Source organism: Thalassophryne amazonica, chromosome 12 (genome assembly GCF_902500255.1).
Source record: "Thalassophryne amazonica chromosome 12, fThaAma1.1, whole genome shotgun sequence".
NCBI classification, from domain to species: domain Eukaryota; kingdom Metazoa; phylum Chordata; class Actinopteri; order Batrachoidiformes; family Batrachoididae; genus Thalassophryne; species Thalassophryne amazonica.
Window position 1 is genome coordinate 39,085,377 of NC_047114.1, and position 24,819 is coordinate 39,110,195.

Below are 24,819 nucleotides of genomic sequence, written 5' to 3' on the forward strand. Positions count from 1 at the left end.
TCAACATAACCCCTGTGACTTTGACTAAAAACCTTTAGATTTAATGCTCATGGGCTTTTGCAGACACTTTTTTTGTTTTATGTCCTCACAAGTAAACAACAGATGAGGCTGTTCACTGACACATCTGCAGCCATCTTTAATTACGTTTTACTTAATATTTGATGTTTATCTTCTGTTACCTCCAGGGCTCAGATCACCAGCTCAAAGTGTGAGATCACCCCCCCCCCACACACACACACAGACGCGCGCGACATCAGTGCGCCCTCTTCATTTGGCTCCAGTTTCTAAGAGATAGAGGACACAGTGGAACAAATCAGAGTTCACATGGAGGAAACGTGATCGCTGAGAACTTAAAGTCTGAAGATGACTGTGATGGTCAGGTCGAGCAGAGCGGACGTGCGCTGGATCACGATGACTTGAGGTTTTTACGCGCAGAGGTTTGCCGCGCGCCCGGATCGGATCGGCGGGATTCGACCTGTTTCGGGGGAACATTCTGGGGCAGAAACCCTCGTGCGGATGTATCAATGAAGAATGTGAGTGACATTCTCTCAGCGGGGTTGATGAAGCCCTCGGCGATGACATGCGTCTTGCACCGCAGCCAATTACGCAACCCTTCCTAGTTTTGCTCATCCTCACCACGGACGCGCTCGCGTCCCCGGTGCTGTCTCCGGGCTGTCCGGACCGTTGCGTGTGCGATGACCAGCTGGTGGTTCAGTGCGCCGGGCAGCACCTGACCACCTTCCCGGCCAACCTGCCGCTGGCCACGCGACAGCTCATCATCTCAAACAACCGCATCGCGGAGCTGCCGCCGCTGACGCTCAACTATCTCTCCGACCTGGTGTACCTAGACTGTAGCAACAACTCCCTGACCGAGATCTCCGAGTCCACCTTCGGGAACCTGCGGAAGCTCACCTACCTGGACCTGTCCTTCAACGCGCTGACCCGGATCGAGGACAGGACCTTCGGGCCCTTAGCGAGCCTGGTGATGCTGAGGATGACTGACAACCCTGCGCTCTCGGAAATCCACGCGGAGGCTTTTGTGGAAAACTTGGCCCTGCAGGTGTTGGATGTGAGCCGGAACAACCTGACAGTCCTCAACATCACAGCTCTGATCGCGCTGTCCAACCTGCGGTCCGTGGGCCTCAGTGGGAACCCATGGAGCTGCGCGTGCCACAACGAAGACTTGTGCCTTTGGATCCACCTGGCGGGCTTCAAGTTCCAAGGTTCAAACTCTATTCTATTCTATTCTCTTCTCTTCTCTTCTATTTTATATGTTGGCAAGTATTTGGACATCAAGCAAATTATTATTTCATCTTTCAGTGGGGTGGACTCAAATAGTCAATTCAGAGGTCATTAAGTGCAGACTGTCAGATTTAATGTGTAGGAATTCTACTTTATGTGCATCATCCTGCAAAAATATTTGGCAGGATTTAAAAATAAACAAACAAAAATGCAAACTAATAAAAACAAGCATGATGAAAAAAAAGATAAAAAAAAACAAATAGTTTATGATAAAGATGGGTAAATATCTTACTGACTCTCCACTGAAATGTTTTAGAGTGAATATCCATTTGATTATTGTTGTTTGTTGTTTTTTGTTGAATCATAGTTATTACTTTATTATTATTATTATTATTATAGAATGGTCTTTTTATTGTATTATTTTCAAGAAGAATCTAATCAAAAGTCTATATTTATGTTTAGATTTACCAAGTTTTAATTTTTGAGTATTTTACTGAAACTGTCAAAAGTAAGTTCAACTCAGACATGGTTAATTAGTGTTAAGTGAACATAAATGAGCATAATAATGTCAGCATTTTGCACTTTCATTTGCAAAAGTAATCAGGGGTCAATTCAGTGTCCTTTTAGGTTGTAGCACTGAGCCACAGTCATAATCAGCATTAATTACAATTTGTGTAAATAAGGTGTCTGTTTGAAGATGATGGTTCAGGAAACTGGTGGCCTAATAATACCCATGTATGCCTGGATATTAAAACGTCTGAGAAAAATGCCAAAGAAGGCTCCTGGTCTTAGACACCGGAGGGGGGACAGCGTCTGGCTGTCAGGACCATGGGTAAATCTGATCACATTTAATACATTTAATATTAATTTACAGAATATTATCTTTTCCACAACACAAGGGTGATTTCAACACAATATTTTGTACCCACCAATGTGGCACCATGCACCTTAATTATCCTGCTGTGAATGTTATCATATATGACTGAATGTCAGACAAGCCAGTGCATTATTTATTATTATTTCATGTCATATTCATTCATTCATTACCTACTTACATAAGCATAAGCATTTTTCATGAACATAAAGGAACAGAAGGAAGGCATAGCTTGTATCTCTGCTCCAAAATTAAAACAAAAGGGGGAAAAAGAAATCTATTTGTTTCCTCAGTTCCAACCCAAATGCTGCCTCAGCCCGGAAATCAGGCACAGCCCAACATCTTATTTGGCAACACCTGCAAACCCAGAAGTGGCAAACAATTCTGTGCTTGTCACTGAAGAAATCTTTTATTTTAAATCGTCTGTAGATCTTATCTTTCCTGTCTACTGTATTAACTTCCCGGCTGCATCTTGACCTGGAACAATCAAACTGAACTGAGTGATAGGGATTAAAGGTCAGCAATTAGGATCAATAGTTCAGTGATCAGGATCAAAGCTTCAGTGCAGGTTTAAAGAATTTTAGAGAAGAGTTTTGTGGAACATTAATATCTATTTCAAATGTGTGAAAAAGTAAGTCCTATGAGATCCATGTGGCCGGTGTTATCCCCTAATTCTGGAGCTTAAAGTGATAAGGGTCTACAGGTTCCCCTGGATAAAACATCACTCCATCACAGGTTACGTGCCCAGCTGAGGTCAGTAACCATTTACAGCTGGGTGGACCAGGACAGTGCTGTTAAAATGTCTTGTTCAAGGACGCACAGCCTGAAGTACAGGACGAGAACCTACAAATTGCTTCACAAGCAACATGATAGACCTGTCTGCCGTTTAGAAGAATCACTGGTCCTCATCTATATTTTTCAGACAGAACCCAAAATTCAGAGTCTTCAGAGTCACTGACAGGTTTTGCAGACACACTCACTCACTGACTCTATGAATCTTAAGCCCCATTTACACATAGACGGTTTTGTCGGCGGGTAGGACGTAGACCGAAGTTCGCAGTAGTTCCGGCTGTTTTCGCGGTGGAAAGGGGCGGAGCATTTCGCCGGCGTTTTGACCGCCGTACTAGCCACAAAATGCGGATAAAACGCCACTAAATCCGCTGAATAAAGCGGCGTTTTGACGCCGTAGCATCCGGCACACGTCAGGCACGGGGGTTAATACCCAGTTTCTATTCTTTACAATCGCAGGTTAAGACGCGCGTGAGAACGGCGGTGTTCTGCTGCCGCCGATAACGCCCTGTGTACCGCTGGTTTTATACAGGCAAATCCTGCGTTACTCCAGGAACTTTTGCATATAGGCACCGCCCCCAGAGCATAATAGGCTGAAGCAGCAGGAAATATGCCTCTGTCACTGCAGGGGGAGGGAGATCATCCTCAGCCTTTTCTTCTCCTTTCCTTTCCCACCTCCTCAACGTGTTGCTCCGTCTCCACCTCCCCTCTGCTTCTGAACCAGACTTCTTGGTAAGTCCTTGCCGCTGCCAATTTTCTTTTAGGAGGCATACAGGAGCTTCTCTGCAAAAATATCTGGAGCTGGCCACGAGTGAGAGGCCTGCATGCAGTGCGCTAGCGTTTTCATACTGACCGCCGCCTATCAGCCGTTTGGAATGCCGTTAATAACTGGGAGGTGACGTTTAGAATGGCGTACTGTCCGCTAGCGCCGCCGTTTTGTCTGCCTCTGTCGCCGGTTAAAACGCCCTTGAGGACGCCGATGTGGGCTCTATCGTTTACACACCGTTGATTAGGGATACAACACAGGCCGGCAATTACGGCGGTATAAACTGCGGCACTACAGGAAGGGGCAGGATGAAACGGCGATTAAAAAGTATCAAACACCGTTGTTCGCGTTGTCTCCGTCGTCACGCGAATTCTCCGGGAGCGCTCCCGGAATGATTCGACATGTTGAATAATTTTTTTCGGTGATTCCCGGTAAAGCTGGAACTAAGCCACGCCCCCTAGTGCCGGCGTTAACAACGGCGTTTAATCCTTAAGAGGGCCAAAAACCCTTCCGGGACGCTTCCGGGAGCTCTTACCGTCTATGTGTAAACGGGGCTTTATTCATTCCCTGCTAAATTCATGGAATACCATTATATTTAACGCAGGTAAAGGAGAGTCCTGCAAATCTTACATCTGATCCGAAGTGTTTTAATCACCACTGCAGGTTTCACACATCTATATCAAGAAAACAGTGTCAAAATTACAGTAGTCACATGTGTCTGTTTCCCCACTTTTGGCCAGATCAAGAACACCCTCCAGGAAGTAGATGTATCTGTGTTAAAATAAGCAATCAAGCAAACAAGCGGCCCACACATCAACAATTTCATTATAGTAAATATGAAATTACAGCAGTATACCTCTTATTTTTTTTCTTGCTGTCAACTTGCTGTGGTTGCCACAGTGGATCCGGTACATTTCGCAAAGGGATGGTTGCCCTTCCTCTTCATGGAGAAACAGTCTTCCAGTGAAGTACTACTCAGAATGTACTCTGCTGTTTGAGATCTGATGGGATTAGGTGGAATGGCTACACACAACAGTTTAGAACATTAAAATAAATTAATAAAAACACTTCTGGAGTTCTGGAACAACTTTCATGTAACAGATGAGCCAAAAATCAGATGGTGATAGAATGATATGAAGAATATGGGTGGGGGGTACGATGCAAAGCATACTAGTTCCAGCTGCTGGGGTCCTCAACACTGCATGCTGGCACTCCACACTGCATGCCAAAATACCGCTGATGTTCCCTGACAATGTAAATAATACATCAAATCTGCATTTGCTAAAGTAACTGTTTGGCCTTGTTCAGACTGCCAGTAAAAATCCAATTTATGTATGCATCTTATATGAATCAGATTTAATGTTGCGAGTCTGAACAGTCAAAAGTCACAGGAAATCCTTTCTTTCTAAATTTGTTTCAAACCTCATTTGTACACTGAACAAAAATAGAAAATGCAACACTGTTGTTTTTGTTCCTATTTTTCATGAGCTGAACTCAAATATCTAAATCATTTTCTATATACACAAAATACCTATTTCTCTCAAATATTGTTCACAAATCTGTGTTAGTGAGCACTTCCCCTTTGCTGAGATAGTCCATTCCACCTCACAGGTGTGGCATATCAAGATGCTGATTAGACAGCATGATTATTGCACAGGTGTGCCTTAGGCTGGCCACAATAAAAGGCCATAAAATGTGCAGTTTTATCACACAGCACAATGCCACAGATGTCACAGGTTTTGACGGACTGTTCACTTGTCATGCTGACTGCAGTTATGTCAACCAGAGCTGTTGCCTGTGAATTGAATGTTCATTTCTCTACCATAAGCCTTCTCCAAAGGCGTTTCAGAGAATTTGGCAGTACATCCAACTGGCCTCACAACCGCAGACCACATGTAACCACACCAGTTCAGGACCTCCACATTCAGCATGTTCACCTCCAAGATGGTCTGAGACCAGACACCTGGACAGCTGCTGCAACAATCGGTTTGCAGAACCAACGAATTTCTGCACAAACTGACAGAAGCTGTCTCAGAGAAGCTCCTCTGCATGCTTATCGTCCTCATTGGGCTCTCAACCTGACTGAAGTTCGTCATCGTAATTGATTTTAGTGGGCAAATTCTCACATTTGATGGCGTCTTGCTACTGATCAACTCTATGTGAAGGAGATGTGTTGCACTGCATGAGGCAAATAGTGGTCACACCACTGGTTTACTGACCCCCAATAAAACAAAAACTTCACATTTCAGAGTGGCCTTTTATTGTGGCCTGCCAAAGGCACACCTGTGCAATAATCATGCTGTCTCATCAGAATCTTCATATGTCACACCTGTGAGGTGGGATGGATTATCTCGGCATGGGAGAAGTGCTTACTAACAGATTTAGACAGATTTGTGAACAATATTTGAGAGAAATAGGTCTTTTATGTAGGAGGGCTGTCCGTAAAGTATAGGTACTTTTTATTTTTTTCAAAAACTATATGGATTTCATTCATATGTTTTTACGTCAAACATGCTTGAACCCTCGTGCGCATGCGTGAGTTTTTCCATGCCTGTCGGTGACGTCATTCGCCGTGAGCACTCCTTGTGGGAGGAGTCGTCCAGCCCCTCGTCGGAATTCCTTTGTCTGAGAAGTTGCTGAGAGACTGGCACTTTGTTTGATCAAACTTTTTTCTAAACCTGTGACACAATCGAAGTGGACATGGTTCGAAAAATTAAGCTGGTTTTCAGTGAAATTTTAACAGCTGATGAGAGATTTTGAGGTGATTCTGTCGCTTTAAGGACTTTTCCACGGTGCGAGACGTCGCGCAGCGCTCTCAGGCGGCGTCATCAGCCTGTTTCAAGCTTAAAACCTCCACATTTCAGGCTCTATTGATCCAGGACGTCGTGAGAGAACGAGAAGTTTCAGAAGAAGTCGGTTTCAGCATTTTATCCGGATATTCCACTGTTAAGGAGATTTTTTTAATGAAAGACGTGCGGACGGGTCCGCGCGTCGGGACGCAGCCGATGCGGCGCGGCGGCACAGGAAAAACACCTCCGTGTTGATAACCATTTGTTAAAATCCAGTTGGCTTTTGATGGCTTTCAGTGGAGTGAGTATATGAGAAATTGTTTATCAGCTGGAGATGTTCCAACTTGTCCTCAAGGCTTCCAATAGAGGTGTTTTTCCTGTGGCGGAGCGTCGCAGCGGCTGCGAGCCGACGCTGCAATCCGCCCGCACGTCTTTCATGAAAAAAATCTCCTTTAACAGTGGAATATCCGGATAAAATGCTGAAACCGACTTCTTCTGAAACTTCTCTGTTCTCTCACGACGTCCTGGATCAACAGAGCCTGAAATGTGGAGGTTTTAAGCTTGAAACAGGCTGATGACGCCGCCTGAGAGCGCTGAGCGACGTCTCGCACCGTGAAAAGTCCTTAAAGCGACAGAATCACCTCAAAATCTCTCATCAGCTGTTAAAATTTTCACTGAAGACCAGCTTAATTTTTCGAACCATGTCCACTTCGATGTGTCTCACAGGTTTAGAAAAATTTTGATCAAACAAGCGCCAGTCTCTCAGCAACTTCTCAGACAAAGGAATTCCGACGAGGGGCTGGACGACTCCTCCCACAAGGAGTGCTCACAGGCAAATGACGTGCAGCTCGTCGGAGCTTTAGTTATTGAGCTTTAGTTATTTAGTTATTATCGTCAACGTTCATGCATTTATGTTAGACTTGGGAGGGTTGGACGAAGTTGGACAGTCAAACGGAATGCTGACATTACAAAAACTACGTAAACGATGAGGAAGACAGACAGCAAAAAGAAATATAGATGAATTGAGGTTGTCTTTGGGATTCGTTCACATTTTTTCCACAGTTTGAAAATTCCCGACTAAGCGCCAGATGCAGGAACGAGGCTGGACGATGGTTAAACGATGCCTCCGAAAGTCAACGTAAGTCCAGATTCCTTGTTTCGTTTGGTCTTCGTTGTCCTTCATTAGTGCCATGTGATTGGGGCTGTAGCCACTGCCCTGCCCTTTGACATGATATTCATTATTTGGTTTCACTCAAAAATAAAGTGGGAGGCAACGTCCCACACACTTGAAGCACAATATCATGTTCTCGTAGCTCTTCTACACATCACACAGCATGTCCTTCAGTCTCACTGGGAACACAGTCTGCACAGAACAGCTCAGCCCCTCTAACATTGGATAGAACGTCTGCAGACGTGCAGAAGTGCACAGACGACCAAATAAAATTTTACAAATAAAATGCATATATATTAATAGAAGGATGACATTTTGCAAACGCTTCTGCACTCAGCTCTGCCTCTGAAGACGTTAGTCCTCTGCTGACTTTCACCTGGTTCATGTAACACAGCTCGCTTGTCTCTTCGTTTTAGGAAACACGTCAACAGAGAGAAGAATAAGGCTTCGGGAAAGAACCAACATATTTCTCTCCGTCCCGCCTTCCTGAACTAGATTAGTACTTTGTTTCTGTTATATAAGAAGGGTCTGGAAATAGAGCAGAGTGTGAAATAATGGGGGAAGGAGAGAAGGGAAAGCCCTATCCTTTGATGTCAGTCCCTTTTGTGGGGGAGAAAATTAGAAGGGTTCCTTCCAAGCTGTTAGTGCCAGATGCACACATGCACAAACGGACACATTTAGTCACTGCAAGGATAAAAGGAAAGTTTGTGTCACAGAGGGGTGTGTCTATCTGTGCATGCTTCTGAGTGTGTGTGAGTGGATGATGTGTGTTGAAGGCAGAGTCTGACAGCGTATGTGGTTCAGCCCTGCACAGCCGGAGAGGACGGAGGCTTTGAAATGTGTGGTGGTGGTATGAGCCCGGTGGAGCTCAGTGGAGCTCAGTGGAGCATGCTGTGCTGTTCTTCAGCTGCATACAAGTCTGCAGATCTGTGAGACACAGAGGATAAGAAGAGATATTTATGTACACATGGACAAATTGCTATTATTGTGCATTAAAACAGTCTCTACATATCACATGTGTGTGTGTGTTGAATAGCCTGAGTGGACTGACCTGAGTCTCCTGCCAGTGGGCAGGAAAGAGTAGAATGACAGTGGAGGATGACAAGGATCCTTCACGATGATCTTTGTTTTTTGGGGCATCATGTGGTGTAAATGTCCTTCATTGTTGGGGGGTGGGGTGCCATTGATGTTCTGGGATGTTTTCACTGCTTTTTGCAAGGTTTTCTTTCATGTGGGGCAGCTGCCGTAGCAGGACAGCCCAGTCTCACATTTTTTTTTTCATCCTCCTGTCACGAAATGATTCAAATTTTTGTGACGGAGGTTTTTTAACTCACTATTACTAACCCTACTCCTTGCTCTAACCCTAACCATGTACAGGTGTTGGTGGGCATTTTTTTTTAATGACAGCTGCTGTATGTCCATGAAGTTAGAACTGATGGTGACCCTGTGGACCTTCTCCACAGAAGCTCCTCCAGTGTAGATGAGGGCATGAGTCTCATCCTCTTTCCTAAAATCCATGACCAGGTCTTTGTTTATACTGACATTGGGAGAGAGGTTGTTCTCCTGACACTACAGTGGCATGAGTCTCATTTCCTCTCTGTGGACCGTCTCATCACGATCTTTTCTAACTGGCTTTTATTTTTTTGATTGGTCTTTTTTTTCCTCCATATGGTTGGGTTGATGGCTTGTTTCGTTGGGTTGTGTGTTTGTACCGGTCTCTAATTGCTCTGTTCCGCTCCCTAGAGAGGATATGGTTTAAACCGTTGATTTTGATGACCCCCTTAACTTTTCATGTTGTTGGCTTCTTTCCTTTTTCTTCTCCCTTCTGAAGCCAGTTTTTTCCTCAGTCCAGTCCGCCATTGGTTTTTCTTTCTGTTCATTATTCGGTTGTTTTATTGTACATCAGTATATCTTCAGAGTGGATCTTTTTTGTTTGTTTTTTTGGTGCAGGCATTACTTCAGTTTTGCTTCCAGTGTCTATGGTAGATTCAAATTTTTGTCAGTGGTTTTTGTGGGTCGGTTGCTTACAGTTCTTCTCTCCCTCAGCATAGTACTCAAGTCCCTCTGTTTTTTTTTTATGTCCATGGCAGTTTGGTAGGTCTGTTTCCCCAGAGGGAGTTAGCTGTTGTGACGTCTTAGGTCCCACATTGGTCCCAGGTGCACTCCCTTCTCCTGCCTCCTGTCCTGGTCAGTAATCCAGCCATCCCCTGAATCTTCTGTAAATCAGTTTAGTCATCAGGGCCGACCTCCCGACGCACCAGGAGTGTTTGGGGGTTCTTCCAGCCACCTCATTGGGCCTGCCATGTTTTCTGTTTGCTTCCGTAGCTGACCTTCAGCCTTTTTGTCTCACTGTGGCCTGCCTCACGGTCACCCTCCAGACACCATGGTTGCCGTTTTGCCTACCTGCCTGGTTGTCTCCTCATTTGTGCTAGATTGCCCCCTTGTGGGGGTTGGTTATTCCCGGTCAGTTTTTTCTGCCCCCCGCCTGCTGTTCCTGTTGTTTTTGGACAGTTCCTTGGGATTCTGGCCCATCTTCTTGGTTGTTTGTTTTCTGGAGCCGCTGGTGATGGTCCCTTGGGGAGGGGTACTGTCATGCTCTTGCCCATGATGGGCTCCTGTCTTTAGTTGTGGGTTCTCTTTGGCCTAGGTTCTGAATCTTCAGTGTTTTATTCATGTCATGGTCATGCTTCAGTTTTGGTTGTTTTTGTTCATTTAGTCTCTGTGTATCTTTTGCTTGCCTTATTGTTTATTGTTTGCTTTCACTCTTGGTCCCTTATGTTGCTTTAGTCTTAGTAAATTCTGTTTATTACATTAATTATATTATGCCTTAGTCACAGGTTTTGGTTATTACACTGATCTACAATTTTAAGACGTTGTCTGCTTCAGAAATATAATGTGCTATTTACGATGGATTTTGGCATCTTGAATTCAAATATGAGAATAAAATGACTGGTTGGCTACTGTTCTAAGATATTTCAGTTTTTGCATCTTTAGTCTACATAGTTATACCATGTTGATAGTCAAGTTTTCATGATAAATGTACACATAGGTCTTTTCATGTTTCTCTGACTGTTCATATAATAATATTTCACCTGCTTTTTTGTAACACTTTACACATCATCAAAAGGTAACCCTTGTAGCATAGTAGATAACATATCTTAAAACTAGATGCATAACTAACCCTGAGTAGCATAGTAGTATCAATATATTAAAACTAGAGCCAATCAACCATTTCAAAACATCATTTTCATTCTCAGTGGCCCAAATTAGTAAAGTTTGACTACATTTATTTAGAAGCATTTCGACTGTAGAGCAGTATTTATCTTCATGTTGTTTATCTGATTATGTTCCGTTTGTTATTTATTGCATTCTCTGTTTTTTTGGTTAGTTCATTTTTATTTATTGAATTATTCTGTAGTCTCTCATTTTGTCCTCTGTTCATTTAGTTTTGGTGTCTTAGTTTATGTTGTCACCTTATTATCAGTTATTGCAATTACTTTTATATTTTTACAAGTATCAATTCTGTTCTAGTTTTGCTTATCATCATTGACCTTCTTGTTTTCTGCTTTTAGATTAGTCTTGCCACTTTTTGTTTTGTTCACGTTACTGTAATTATGGTTTGTCTTGAACACGTCACGTTTTGCACCGTTACCGTCACTGTTTGCTCCATCACTTATTTATCTTGCTCCAGTTCACTTTGCTTTTGTCTCACTGCACACTCTTGCACTTACCTTTGTCTTCCCCGACCATGCCCCCTTGCAGAGCCATCCACACACCTGCACCTCATCACACCTTGATTAACCTGCTCCCATAAAGCCCTCACAGTCTCACAGCCCACTGCCAGATTGCTGATTTCGTGTCACTTTCCAGCCTTCGTCCCATGCTTTGTTTTGTCCTGTTTTGCCTGCTGGTATTTTGACTTTGCCTGTTTTTGACCTCAAGTTTGTCTTGCCACTGATAGTCCTCACACTGTGTATTTTGACCTGTGTCTGTTTATTGACTATGCCTCAGCCTGCTGGACCACATGTGTACTGACCTCCTCCCTGTTATACTCATTAAACCTCTTTTTGAACTCTATCAGCAGTTGTGTTCATACAGTTTGTGCCACGACGGATAATATCAGCTTAATGTGCAGCTGGGAATCAGATAGAGTATGTTACAACAGCCTCAAGATTGTACAGCTGCCTTTAGCACAGTGGTGGGCACAGCTAACCAAAAAGTTAGCTTCGATAACCATTAATCCGCGAACTGAAAAGTTATCTTTTATAAAGCTAAACCGATAAACCCTGATAAAATTTAGCGGATATAACAGATAAAAGCTAAACTGATAGCTTTCAGTATTGACTTCAGTACTCTGGCAGCTACTGACACAACAAGTCAGCAGTTCTGTCTCAGATCAGCCTTCTCTCAGCAAAAGAGACCTGGTGACCAGAGAGGAAAAGAAGGGGCCTGGTGAAGATAACTTATTTTTAACACCACACAGACCTGCCATCATATTACTGGAGTCATGCACATGCAGACAGTTGTGACTTATGGTTAAAATTTTAAACAAACTAATTCAAGTTATTGAAATTAACATCACGTCTGTCATTTTACAAAGTGAAAATATCAGCTATATGTTTTAGTTTTAGAGTAATGCACTAATTTTGAAAGTTTTTAGCATTTAGACACACATGCCACAATGCATTGTGGGAAGATTAATTTCCTGACATCAGTGGTTGGCTGGTCGGTATAACACGTTACTGAAACGTGTGGTGGGTTTTACAATTTTTTTTCAATTTTTTTTACAAATCTTTTTTTCATTTGTAAAAAAAAAAAAAAGAGGCAATTTCAAAACTGAAAATTCTGTTTGTGATTCAGCACTTTTAGCAAATGTGTGGTAACTGCCTTCAAGACTGTATGTTCATACTGTCATGAACACTGCCATCACCTGGATGGCAGTGTTCATGGGAGTGTCAACAGCCACACAGAAATTGACCAGAATTTAACATATGATCTTCTAAAAAGGAAAAATTTGCATTACTGTCATGCTTAGTTATTACCTTATGGGGTAACATACAGTGCACCTGGAAAGTATTCACAGCACTTCACTTTTCCCACATTTTGTTATGTTACAGCCTTATTCCAAAATGGATGAAATTCATTTTTTTCCTCAAAATTCTACACACAATACCCCATAATGACGATGTGAAAAAGTTTGTTTGTTTGTTTTTTTAGATTTTGGCAAAGTTATTTAAAAAATCACAAATCACACACATAAGTATTCACAGCCTTTGCCATGAAACTCAAAATTGAGCTCAGGTGCATCCTCTTTCCATTGATAATCCTTGAGATGTTTCTACAGCTTAATTGTAGTACACCTGAGGTAAATTCAGTTGATTGGATATGATTTAAAGAGGCACACACCTATCTCCATACTCATATAAGGTCCCGCAGTTGACAGTGCATGTCAGAGCACAAACCAAGCATGAAGTCAAAGGAATTGTCTGTAGACCTCCGAGACAGGATTGTCTTGAGGCACAAAGTTGGGGAGGTGATGGTCTAATGGTTAGGCATTGGGCTTCAGACCAGAGGACCCTCAGTTCAAAACCCAGCCAGACTGGAAATTCATTAAGGGCCCTGTGTGTAGTGAGCAGCTTGCATAGCAGCATCCTAACATCAGTGTGTGAGTGTGTCTGTGTGAATGAGTGAATGTGAGACATAACTGGAAAGTGCTTTGAGCTTCTGATGCAGTTGGAAAAGCGCTATATAAATTCAGTGCATTTACCATTTACAAATCTGGGGAAGGGCACACAAACGTTTCTGCTGCTTTAAAGGTCCCGCTGAACACAGTGGCCTCCATCAACCATAAACGGAAAAAGTTCAGATCCACCAGGACTCTTCCTAGAGCTGGCCACCATTCTAAACAGAGCAATCGGAGGAGAAGGGCCTCAGTCAGGAAGGTGACCAAGAACCCAATGGTCACTATGTCAGAGCTCCAGCATTCCTCTATGAAGACAGGAGAACCTTCCAGAAGGACAACCATCTCTGCAGCAATCCACCAATCAGGTCTGTATGGTAGAGTGGCCAGACGGAAGCCACTCCTTATTAAAAAGCACATGGCAGCCCACCTGGAGTTTGACAAAAGGCACCTGAAGGACTCCCAGACCATGAGAAACAAAATTCTCTGGTCAGATGAGACAAAGATTGAACTCTTTGGTGTGAATGCCAAGTGTCATGTTTGGAGGAAACCAGGTACCATCCCTACAGTGAAGAATGGTGGTGGCAGCATCATGCTCTGGGGATGTTTTTCAGCGGCAGGAACTGGGAGACTAGTCAAGACTGAGGGAAAGATGAATGCAGCAATGTATAGAGACATCCTGGATGAAAACCTGCTCCAGAGTGCTCTTGACCTTAGACTGGGGTGACAGTTCATCTTTCAGCAGGACAATGACCCTAAACACACAGCCAAGATATCAAAGGAGTGGCTTCAGGAAAACTCTGTGAATGTCCTTGAGTGGGCCAGACAGAGCCCAGACCTAAATCAGATAGAACATCTCTGGAGAGATCTGAAAATGGCTGTGCACCGACGCTCCCCATCTAACCTGATTCATGAAGACTTGAGGCTGTAATTGCTGCCAAAGGTGCATCAACAAAGTATTTAGCAAAAGGTGTGAATACTTATGTACATGTGATTTCTTCATTTTTTATTACTTCCACCAAGGACATAATTACATCATCAGCGTTTATTTATTTATTGGTCTGTCTGTCTGTCTGTTAGCAGGATAACATCAAAACTACTGCACTGATTTTTACAAAATTTTCACCACAGATGAATATTAGACCATGGAAGACTCCATTAATTTTTGGAGGTGATCCGGATCCACATTCTGGATCAAGGACATGGAAGACTCCATTGAATTTTAGAGGTGATCCTGATCCAGATTGTGGCTCAAGATTTTACTTTATAGGCTTTTAAGGATTACATAAAAACTGCTGCACAGATTTAGTTGAAATTTTCACCACAGATAGATATTAAACTATGTAAGACTACATTAAATTTTGGAGTGGGATTGGGATCAAGATCCCAATTCTTGATCATTTTTTAATTTCAATATTTTGAGGATCATATCAAATCTGCTTGACGGATCTTGACAACATTTAAATCACATGTGGCTATTGTACAAAGGTAGACCTGATAAGGTAGACCTGGGAGTGATCTGGATCACTATGCAGGTTCTGTAGCAGAAACATATGACATCACGATGTAAAAAGAAGATCAGGAAGACACAATTTTGTTTCAGCTTATGAATTAAATATGAGATTGCAACATTTTGATCAGTCAGACCATTCTGTATCATTATGCAATTATTGCATTTTGCTGTAGAATCCGAATCCAGGTAAAGTCCAGGTCACGATGTGAATCACATATCAGTTATTTTGAGTCCTCGTCAACCCTTGGCAGATGACAAGAGCAATCAGTTTGATTGCTCTTGTTTTTAATAAATTTGCAAAAATTTCAAAAAAACTTTTTTATGTTCTCATTATGGGGTGTTGTGAGTAGAATTTTAAGGGGAAAAAAATGAAAAAGTGAATTTACTCCATTTTGGAATAAGGCTGTAACATAACAAAATGTGGAAAAAGTGAAGCGCTGTGAATATTTTCCGGATGCACTATAGTCCACAAACAGTAGAATTTGTACAATCCATTGTGACAATTTCCTCCCTCAGATTGAAATATGACACTGATTGTATATCCATTTTTGTTATTTTCATGAATGTTTTACTCTCACAACTTCATCAGATCCCCCCACCATTTTTTTTTTTTTTTTTTTTTTGCTGGCAGGCAGCATGGTGGATTAGTGGTTAACACTGTTGCTTCACACCAAGAAGGTCATGGGATTGATTCTCACCTGTGGCCTTTCTGTTTGGACTTTGCATGTTCTCCCCATGTCTGCCATGTGTTCTTTCCGGGTGATCCGGCTTCCACATCCAAAGAGATGCAGGTTAGGTGCATTGGAAACTTTAAATTGTCCGTAGGTGTGCATGCGGGTGTGAATGTGTTTGTTTGTCTATATGTGGCCCTGCGACAGACTGGTGTCCAGTCCAAGGTATTCCCTGCCTCACGCCCTATTACTGCTGGGATAGGCTCCAGCCCTCGGCGACCCGATCTTGGATAAGCAGTTGAAGATGAGTGAGTGAGTGCGTGTGTGTGTGTTTTTGCTGCCAGACTGTGTTTTATAGGAAAAACTCTCACTGCTCCCACTGGATTTATATTTGAATTTCTTCAGCTTCACTGTGCGCCACCTGAGACGTTTTCATTGTCATATGATGAGTGTTATTCTGTGAAAGTTGAAAATTTCCCCTGTGTGTGACAGGATATGTTGGGTTAAAACAACACAGGGCAAAATAAGAATGTGTGTGTTGGGGTGGTTGGTGCCGAAATGGGATCATGGAAAAAGTCCCCTGTGCACTAACTTCCAAGTTTTTTTTTTCATCTCTCCCAATGGGAATTCCCTCCAAGCATAAAGCTTAAACCCATTTAATAACTGTGGTTACAGAAATACAGACAGCAACAATAGTCTGAAAATCGCACCAAAGGCTCGAGGATCATTTTCTTCCACATGCCTCTTTTGTAGCTGCGGTAGAGCTCAGCATCCATCACACACTATGTTTAAGTTTGAATGATAGGCCTTTAAAACTGTATCTGTCTTGAGACGTAACTCAGATATTTTGTCAGGATTTTTAGGATTTCCATAAGGATTTAGTTGTAGTCAGAGTCACTGCATGATGACGAGAACAGTATTATCTGTGGTTTCAGGGAGGCAGAGTCAGCTAATCCTCAGAGGGAAAAGAGTTTGAATAATTCATCCAAGTTTTACATAATACACATTTGCATCAACTCAAGACTTGTGAAATGACACTCCCACTGCCGTGAAGTTTTCTGCAAAGTAACAGACATTGTTGAGCTTCTTTTGCTCGTGTGAATGTCAGTTATATTGACATTTTGAGCAGAGTTTGCTGCCATCCATCATTTACAAATAAAAATCCTGTCAGAAGAAGTTTTATGTTGGCACAGAGGCTCATTGGTGCTGGTGTTTATCCCTGAATATCACAAGGTAACAGGTAAAAAAAGGTACATATATATGATATTTTTGGCAGAGTTGCATTTTTATATTTATATGAACAAACATATCAGAAACTGATCTTGAGTATCATGGGCCAATCACATTCAGTGGTTACAGTTATATGCAAAAGTTTGGGCACCTGTGATAATTTTCATGATTTTCCTATATAAATCATTGGTTGTCTTGGCTCAGAAATTTCAGTTAAATATATCATATAGCAGACGAACACACTGACAGTTCAGAAGTGAAATGATGTTTCTAGTATTTACAGAAAGTGTGCAATAACTATTTAAACAAAACTGGGCAGGTGCATAAATTTGGGCACCGTTGTCATTTTACTGATTTGAATACATTTAGCACTAATTATTGGAACGCAAACTTGGGTTGGTAAGCTAACTGACCCTTGACCTCCTTACACAGGTGAATCCAACATGAGAAAGGGTATTTAAGGTGGCCATTTGCAAATGTTTCTCTCGCTTCTCTTCTCCCTCTTTGCATCTCTTCTAATGAGTGGCAACATGGGAGCCTCTAAACAACTCTGAAATTACCTGAAAACAAAGAATGTTCAACATCATGGTTTAGGGGAAGTATACAAAAAGCTATCTCAGAGATTTCAGCTGTCAGTTTCCACTGTGAGAAACATACTGAGGAAATAGAAGACCGCAGGCACAGTACTAGTTAAGGCCCGAAGTAGCAGGCCAAGAAAAATCTCAGATAAGCTGAAGCGAAGGATGGTGACAACAGTCATAGTCAACCCACAGACCTGCTCCAAAGACCTACAACATGATCTTGCTGTAGATAGTGTCTCTGTGCATTGTTCAACTATACAGTACACTTTGCACAAAGAGATGCTGTAATGCAGAGGAAGCTTTTTCTGCATACACACCACAAACAGAGTCGCTTGAGGTATGGTAAAGCACATTTGGACAAGCCAGCTTAATTTTGGAATAAGGTGCCGTGGACTGATGAAACTAAAATTGAGTTATTTGGACATAACAAGGGGTGGCATGCATGACTGAAAAGAACACAGCATTCCAAGAAAAATGCTTGCTAACTACAGTAAAATTTGGAGGTGGTTCCATCATGCTGTGGGGCTGTGTGGCCAGTGCAGGTACTGGGAATCTTGTTAAATTTGAGGGTTGCATGGATTCCAGTCAATATCAGCAGATTCTTGAGAACAATGTTCATGAATCAGTGACAAAGTTGAAGTTGCGCCAGGGCTGGATCTTTCAACATCGACCCTAAACACTGCTCAAAATCTACTAAGGCATTCATGCAGAGGAACAAGTACAACATTCTGGAATGGCCATCTCAGTTCCCAGAACTGAATATTATTTAAAATCTGTGGTGTGATTTTAAGCGGACAGTCCATGCTCGGAAACCAACAAACCTGACTAAACTGGAGATGTTTTGTAAAGAAGAATTGTCTAAAATACCTTCAACCAGAATCCAGGCTCTCATTGGAAGCTATAGTAGAGGCTGTTAGTTCTGTAAAAGGAGGATCTACTAAATATTGATGTATTTTTTTCTGTTGGGGTGCCTAAATTTATGCCCACCGACTGGTCTTTCTCTGTCTGCTAATCCAACATGGCGGAAAATGCTCTGAAACAGCTGCATTTCTGTGTAAATCAAACACAGTTTTTCATATATTATGTAACGCCTAGTGAGACATAAACACTTCTAAATCTAAAAATGCTGTTTTTGTAACCAGATAACACCTCCAAGTAATCATTTAACACCTCTAAAGTGATTTAACAGACATCTCACAGCCATCAGTGCACACTATATGTGTGAGCATCACCCAAGGTCAAAAGTAACTTCCGGTCATTTTTAGCTCATGCATGTATACATGCGCTAACTCCTGCAGACGTTGTTAAAAGGAAAATAAAAAATTTGTTACGGAACTCCTCCATGTAAATATGCTGTCTTAATTTAAATGAGGTGTCATTTTGAAATGCATTTCAAAAATAAACCAACATTCTAATCCAATTACATTTATTCCGCAAATCTGTTTGGTTATTTGTGTGAGGTTTCAGACTATAACATATTGTGTTGGCGGTGGCAAAATATTCAGCCATTTCACATTTGATGTATCACTCCACGCCCTGGCCGCGTTGCTACGCAGATGTCAGTAATGGCACTGTCAGCTGAGAGCGAGACAAAATAGTGCAGGGACGACAGTGCTGAAATGCGTAGATTTAAGCTACCATACGAAAGTATTTATGTGGATTCTGATACAGAATTAATCAATGCAGCTGATGAGATGGAGAAATCTGTGGGTCTGTTCACAGAATTTCCAGTTTGGCATGAAGACACTGTCGCTTTGATGTAAGCTTTGACGAGCTGACCACACCCTTTCGCAACAATTTGGAAAGTGGCCAGTATAAATCAAATAAACAAAATAAACCGTGCAAATGTTCGAATTGGATTAGAATGGGAATAACCCCCTTGTGTCTGATGATTTACGGACATTAATGCTGGATTACGGTTGCAAATATCTGTAAAACTCAATTTGCAACTGTAAACTCCAGCATTAATGTCCACAAATCATCAGACACAACAGGGTTATTCCCTAATTATGATGCCTGGATTTCAGCTTACACCAAATTTTGCCAGTTTAGTGAATTTTCAATGACCATATTAACTTGCAGTGAAAGGTATCATATTGTGCATTTTTTTTAAGTAATCTTTTTAAAATACATATTGTTGGGATTTCATGTTATACATCCAGAAAACTCAGACAATTCTATTAGAATATTTATAAACATCATACTAAGCAAAATGTCATAGCCAACTTGTAAAACGTGCCATAGCAAAGTGTCCAACGTACTGAGTTTGGATAGAGATTCCTCCAACATGTGTTGAGAACGCTGAAGAACTTTTCTTTTTGCCAAGAAAAATACTGCTTCTTGCAGAATTCACAATGTTTATAATTTACTGGTTTGCTCCCAGAACATTTGCTGCACTGAAAAAAAAAATTGGAATGATATTTACTTGAAAATGTTTCACTCAGAAATTCCAAATAAATTTTACAGAGAGAATTCTTAAGTAAATTTTGCACGCGTATATTAGTTTTTCTAAAAGAATAACTCAAGCAACATTTACTAGCAATTATCAACTGAATATTTTCATTGAATTTTACTCTGTCTTTATTTGTAAAAAGTAAAATTTTTCAGCTGTTCCCCTTGTTTTCACTCAAGGTTGCCAAAGCAGATCCAATTTGGATCTTCATGTTGATTTGGCACAAATTCTACACTGGATGCCCTTCCTGATGGACCTCCACATTACATGGAGAAATGCGGCAGGGGTGAGGTTTGAACTGCCATACCTTTTGCACTGAAACCAAGTGCAATAACCACTTGGCCACACCTCTGCTTACTATGGATTATTAAAAACACTTAAATTTGTCAAACAGACAAAACAAATTCTGTTTAGAAAAAAGATGCATCAAGATGCATCGATGGTTGTTTAATAATGAACACATTCATGAACTGATGATCCAAGATCTGCTGTGGCGACTCCAAGTGAAAACAAGGGCAGCCAAAGGGACTTAAAACTCTGTGCAGGGGTGGTGGACAAGCAGTTAGTGCACTTATTTTGGCAACCTTGAGTGAAAACAAGGGGAACAGCTGAAAAGTTTTACTTTTTATGAATAAAGGCAGAGTAAAATTCAATTAAAATATTCAATTGATAATTGCTAGTAAATGTTACTTGAGTTACTCTTTTAGAAAAACTAATATATGCAAGTAAAACCCTACTTAAGAATTCCCCTTGTAAAATTTACTTAGAATTTCTGAGTGAAAAAACTTTCCTAGGTTTTTTCAAGTAAATATTATTCTAATTTTTTTCAGTGTGACCAATACTTGATGAAACTGATGAGCAAATTTCCAGTGTATGATCCATATTAAATACAGATTTACATCACTGACACAAATTCTAGTGATAGTACAGATACATCCAAATCAAACAGAAGAGTTGAACATCATGTTTGAATTGGATCATCATTGAATAAAATGTCACAGCTGCAAGTAGTCCTAGCACTCCATGTCCCTGTGTCCACTAGTTGGACATTGTGAAGTCCATACGACAACACAAGCAGCATAAATGACTGGCCATGTGTAACTACACCTCAAAAACATCAACATATCCACCCCCATTACCAAAACATCATTTGGACAATTCTACCGTGGTGGAAGTTACATTTGTAAGGAGTCTGAGCCATTTCAACCAGTCTCATGCTCAAAGTTGAAGCCATACGTCCCTAATCTTGTATGTGGGTATAGTTAAGGTCTTGAAGTATTTAGGAAGGGAAGAAAAGATATCCAATGATGCTTCTGTTTATATATAAACAAAAATATGAGTGTGACGGATATTACAAGACAACGACACATGAAAATTTCCTCAAACTGACAATTCATGACTGTGAACTCAAGGTATACAGGGGGCGTAGGCTCGCTAATACTGTATACTGACTGCAGTACAGAACAAATAGTGAAGCACTTGGCAGCGCTGGCTTCAGGGTTGTGAAAAATTTCATGTGACTGATGTTACATGAGGGACATTGCATCTGATTCATTGACATGACTTGGAGATAAAAAGACATATTTTCTGAAATATTTTACTGATCTGGTTAGGAATAAGATGAAATAATCCAATTGCTGACAATTTTACATCAAGTTACATCTGTTCTTGCTTTTCTGGGTTTAAACGTTTTGAGAAGATCTGACGAAAACTGATAACCAGCAAATTTAACTCGTCATTTGACAGTCACAATTAATGTGGGAAAGGGATATTTCCTAGTAAATTCAACTTGTATAGTAAGTTGGGGGTTTTATAAATAAGCTGCACCCTTTTTCAGAATCTATAACTGAAAATATTTTTTGACTCATCATATCCCATTTTTCATGGAATTGCCCATTTTTGTCTCGCTACCGTGACTGTTACAAAAACTGTACACAAACACAAAACCGTTACCATATTTTCTGGAGTATACGTAGCACTGGTGTATAACCCTCATTTATTTTTGAAACATAGCAAAATTAATTTGATTGGCACAATATTTATTCATTCATTTTCTATACCCACTTACTCCAATTAAGGGTCCTTTGGGCGGCTGGAGCCTATCCCATCAGTCATAGGGCATGAGGCAAGGTACACCCTAGACAGGACGCCAGTCTGTTGGCCCCATATAGACAGACAAACACTTTCACACCAATTTGCATAATCTACATGTCTTTGGAAGAGGGGGAAGCTGGGGCACTAAAAGGGAACCCACACAAGCTCCACACAGAAAGGACCAAGTGGGAAGCAATCCCCTGACCATCTTGTTGCAAAGCAACAGTGCTAACCACTAAGCCACCATGCCACCTCATTATTTACAGCAAAACACAGTGTTAGGAAGCACGAGCTAATTGTTATTGTACCAGGCACAAAACAACAGTAAAGTGCTTCTTTGACCAGATGATCATACATTGCATCTAGAAAGTATTCAGAAAGTACTGTAGATATTAAAAATTACAATAAAATACATTCAACACAACACCTTTTAATTTTCCTACATGCAGTACTTTCAAAAGCTGAACACTTACAAAACATGATGGGTGGAATCCATTAATACTACAGTAAATTAATTTTAGCACGTAAGCAAAATAAAACATAATTAATACAACAAATTGCAAATAAAATAAAATATAATATAGCTAAATGGAAATTGACATCAATACAATTTTAATCAATGAAATAGCTTTTCTATGCAAAAACTGATTTTTGATACGTCATTTTGGTGGCCATTTTGGAAAATGGATGCCATCTTGAATTTTCAAGTGGTCAGTTGACCAGATATGCTGAGTAATATCATTTGGGGTTTTCATGTATCCCATAATCCCTTGCATGCCAGAGTCGCTGCAGTCAAAACAACATAGAGAATCCACATGATGACAATTGTAAATGAATATTATGCTACAAAAATGTAACTTTTTATGCTTTTCATCACGTTAATAAGAGAGTGCTGCATGATACCCTGAAAACTTGCTAAAACAATTATAACAAATAATCCGTGTCTGCTATGTTTAATCTGCGTGGAATTTAATAAACGCAAACTGAATTTAGGACATATTATATATATTAGTCTGGAATAAAGAGGACAAACAGTGTTGAAAAGAACAATAATCAAGATGTTAAAGAGCAAACTTCACTTTCCCCCAGAACAACATGATCAGGAAGTGATTGTAGCTCACAGCAGGTCCCATTGAAAAAATGGAGAGACAGCCTGTGATTCTCGCATGTTTACATAAAATAAATACAATAACAACGTCTCTAAGCCCAGAGAATATATTCATGAGTGTTTTAGGCACAATATAAAAATAGTTTTATGTTGCGATGTTAATGGTGTTGTCCGTGTGCAGCGGTTAAAGTGCAGCGTGATCAGAGCGTCTCAATGCAGTTCTCAATGTTACTGAGATCTCACAGCGTGGCGACCTCTCCGAGGTTTTACAGGATTTGAAACCTGAACGGGGTGAATGAGAATCAGCATTCCAAATTTGGTGCTTGTAGCACCAAATGCATGATTTTTCCATTACCTGCTCCTCTATCACCTTTACTGTGCCAGACAAATTCTAAATGTTGCTCATGTGAATGAATTCACACACACCCACCTACGATCAATTCAGAGTCACCATTTCACCCTGTCTCATGCCTTATGACTGCTGGGATAGGGTCCAGCCTCCCAGTGACCCTTAACGGGAGTTTGAGCGATGCGCGCCACATTTGCACGCTCGGTGTGAAAGGCCCTTAAGAGGGCATAGAAACTGAATGAATGAATTTAGAATCTTTTCTATGCAGTATTTATTAATGAGGGTCTTTACCTTGGGCCACATCATGTCCCAATGTGATTTACAGCCTTATTTGAGACAAGCTTTTCCAAACCTGGCTTTTTAGAATTCTTTATTTTATTTCAAAAGATTAACAAAAAATTGTTGCTGCTGTCTTCTACCAGTCAGAGATCCTGAAGGCAGATCTGGATTTTTGTCTTGTTTTCATTCTATCCAGTTGCTCTTGTCGATTTGTGTTCTTCTTGGTGTGTCTGTGTGATAGATGAGGTGCAGACCGTGTGCAGCTCTCCTCCTGACATGCGCCGCCGCCGTCTGGGTGAAGTGGGCATCCAGCTGCGGCAGTTATGTCACCAGAGTCTGGGCTCCTGGGACTACCTTTTCTTTGTTGTCATTGGCTTTGTCATCTTCGCCGCCGGCACCGTGTCTGCCTGGGTGATGGGCATCATCATGGTGCTCTACGAGCGCTACATCAAGAAGAAGGACCAACAGCTCGACCCGGACAATGAAAATGAACCCAGCGAGACGAGGAGCACCAGTCGATCCAGGAGAGAACACCGCTGTGGCAACACGAGAACCTCGCTCACTGTTTAAATTCTCCACGCACCCTGCCTGCCATAAAATCCCACCGTGCCTCCTGCCAGCGTCCACGACTCAAGTGGAATGAAGCTGCAGTCACACTGAGTTTAATGGGCTCTGATGTAAAAGGATAAAAACTAAGAAGACTGAACAGAAACCACAAATAACTTTCTATATCTTGGGCGTGAGTGTTCAGATGATGTAACACTTTTACTATATGGACACATGAAAATGTGCTTATATGAACAAAACTGCTTATATTAAGGAAACTGTTTCTTGTTGGTATAAACCAGCATCAGAGCACACACTCGTCCTGCTTAATTACCGCTCTGTTATCACACCATCTCTGTGCACGAGCAGCAGGGCTCTTAAAAAAAAAAGTCACCTTTCAACTGAATTTGCCACTGATTTTTTTTTCCTGTGTTGAATTTATGAATAGTGTTCACCGATTGATAAGAAAATGTATCTGAATAAACATCACTGTGCTGGTGCAAATACTCATAATGTGAGGATTTTTTTTTTTTTCCATTGTGTCCAATGACAACAACAATTAACAACAACATCAACAGCAGCTACCTGGCACTCAGTAGAACACAAGTCTGTGCCAAGGTGCACGAAGCTATTCAACCATCATATCAGTCTTTTTAATTTCTTTTTGTATGAGGTTCATGCAATA

General features: G+C 41.3%; 1 protein-coding gene across 1 annotated transcript; it reads left to right on the top strand.

Annotated features, from left to right (window-relative positions):
• The first annotated feature begins 289 nt into the window (after positions 1–289).
• On the top strand, positions 290–24,496 carry LOC117522408 (leucine-rich repeat-containing protein 52-like). The gene is made up of 2 exons (XM_034183801.1): positions 290–1,223; positions 23,830–24,496. The coding sequence occupies exons 1-2, from the start codon at positions 581–583 to the stop codon at positions 24,156–24,158; spliced, it is 972 nt and encodes a 323-aa protein (XP_034039692.1). The 5' UTR covers positions 290–580; the 3' UTR covers positions 24,159–24,496.
• Positions 24,497–24,819: the final 323 nt, after the last annotated feature.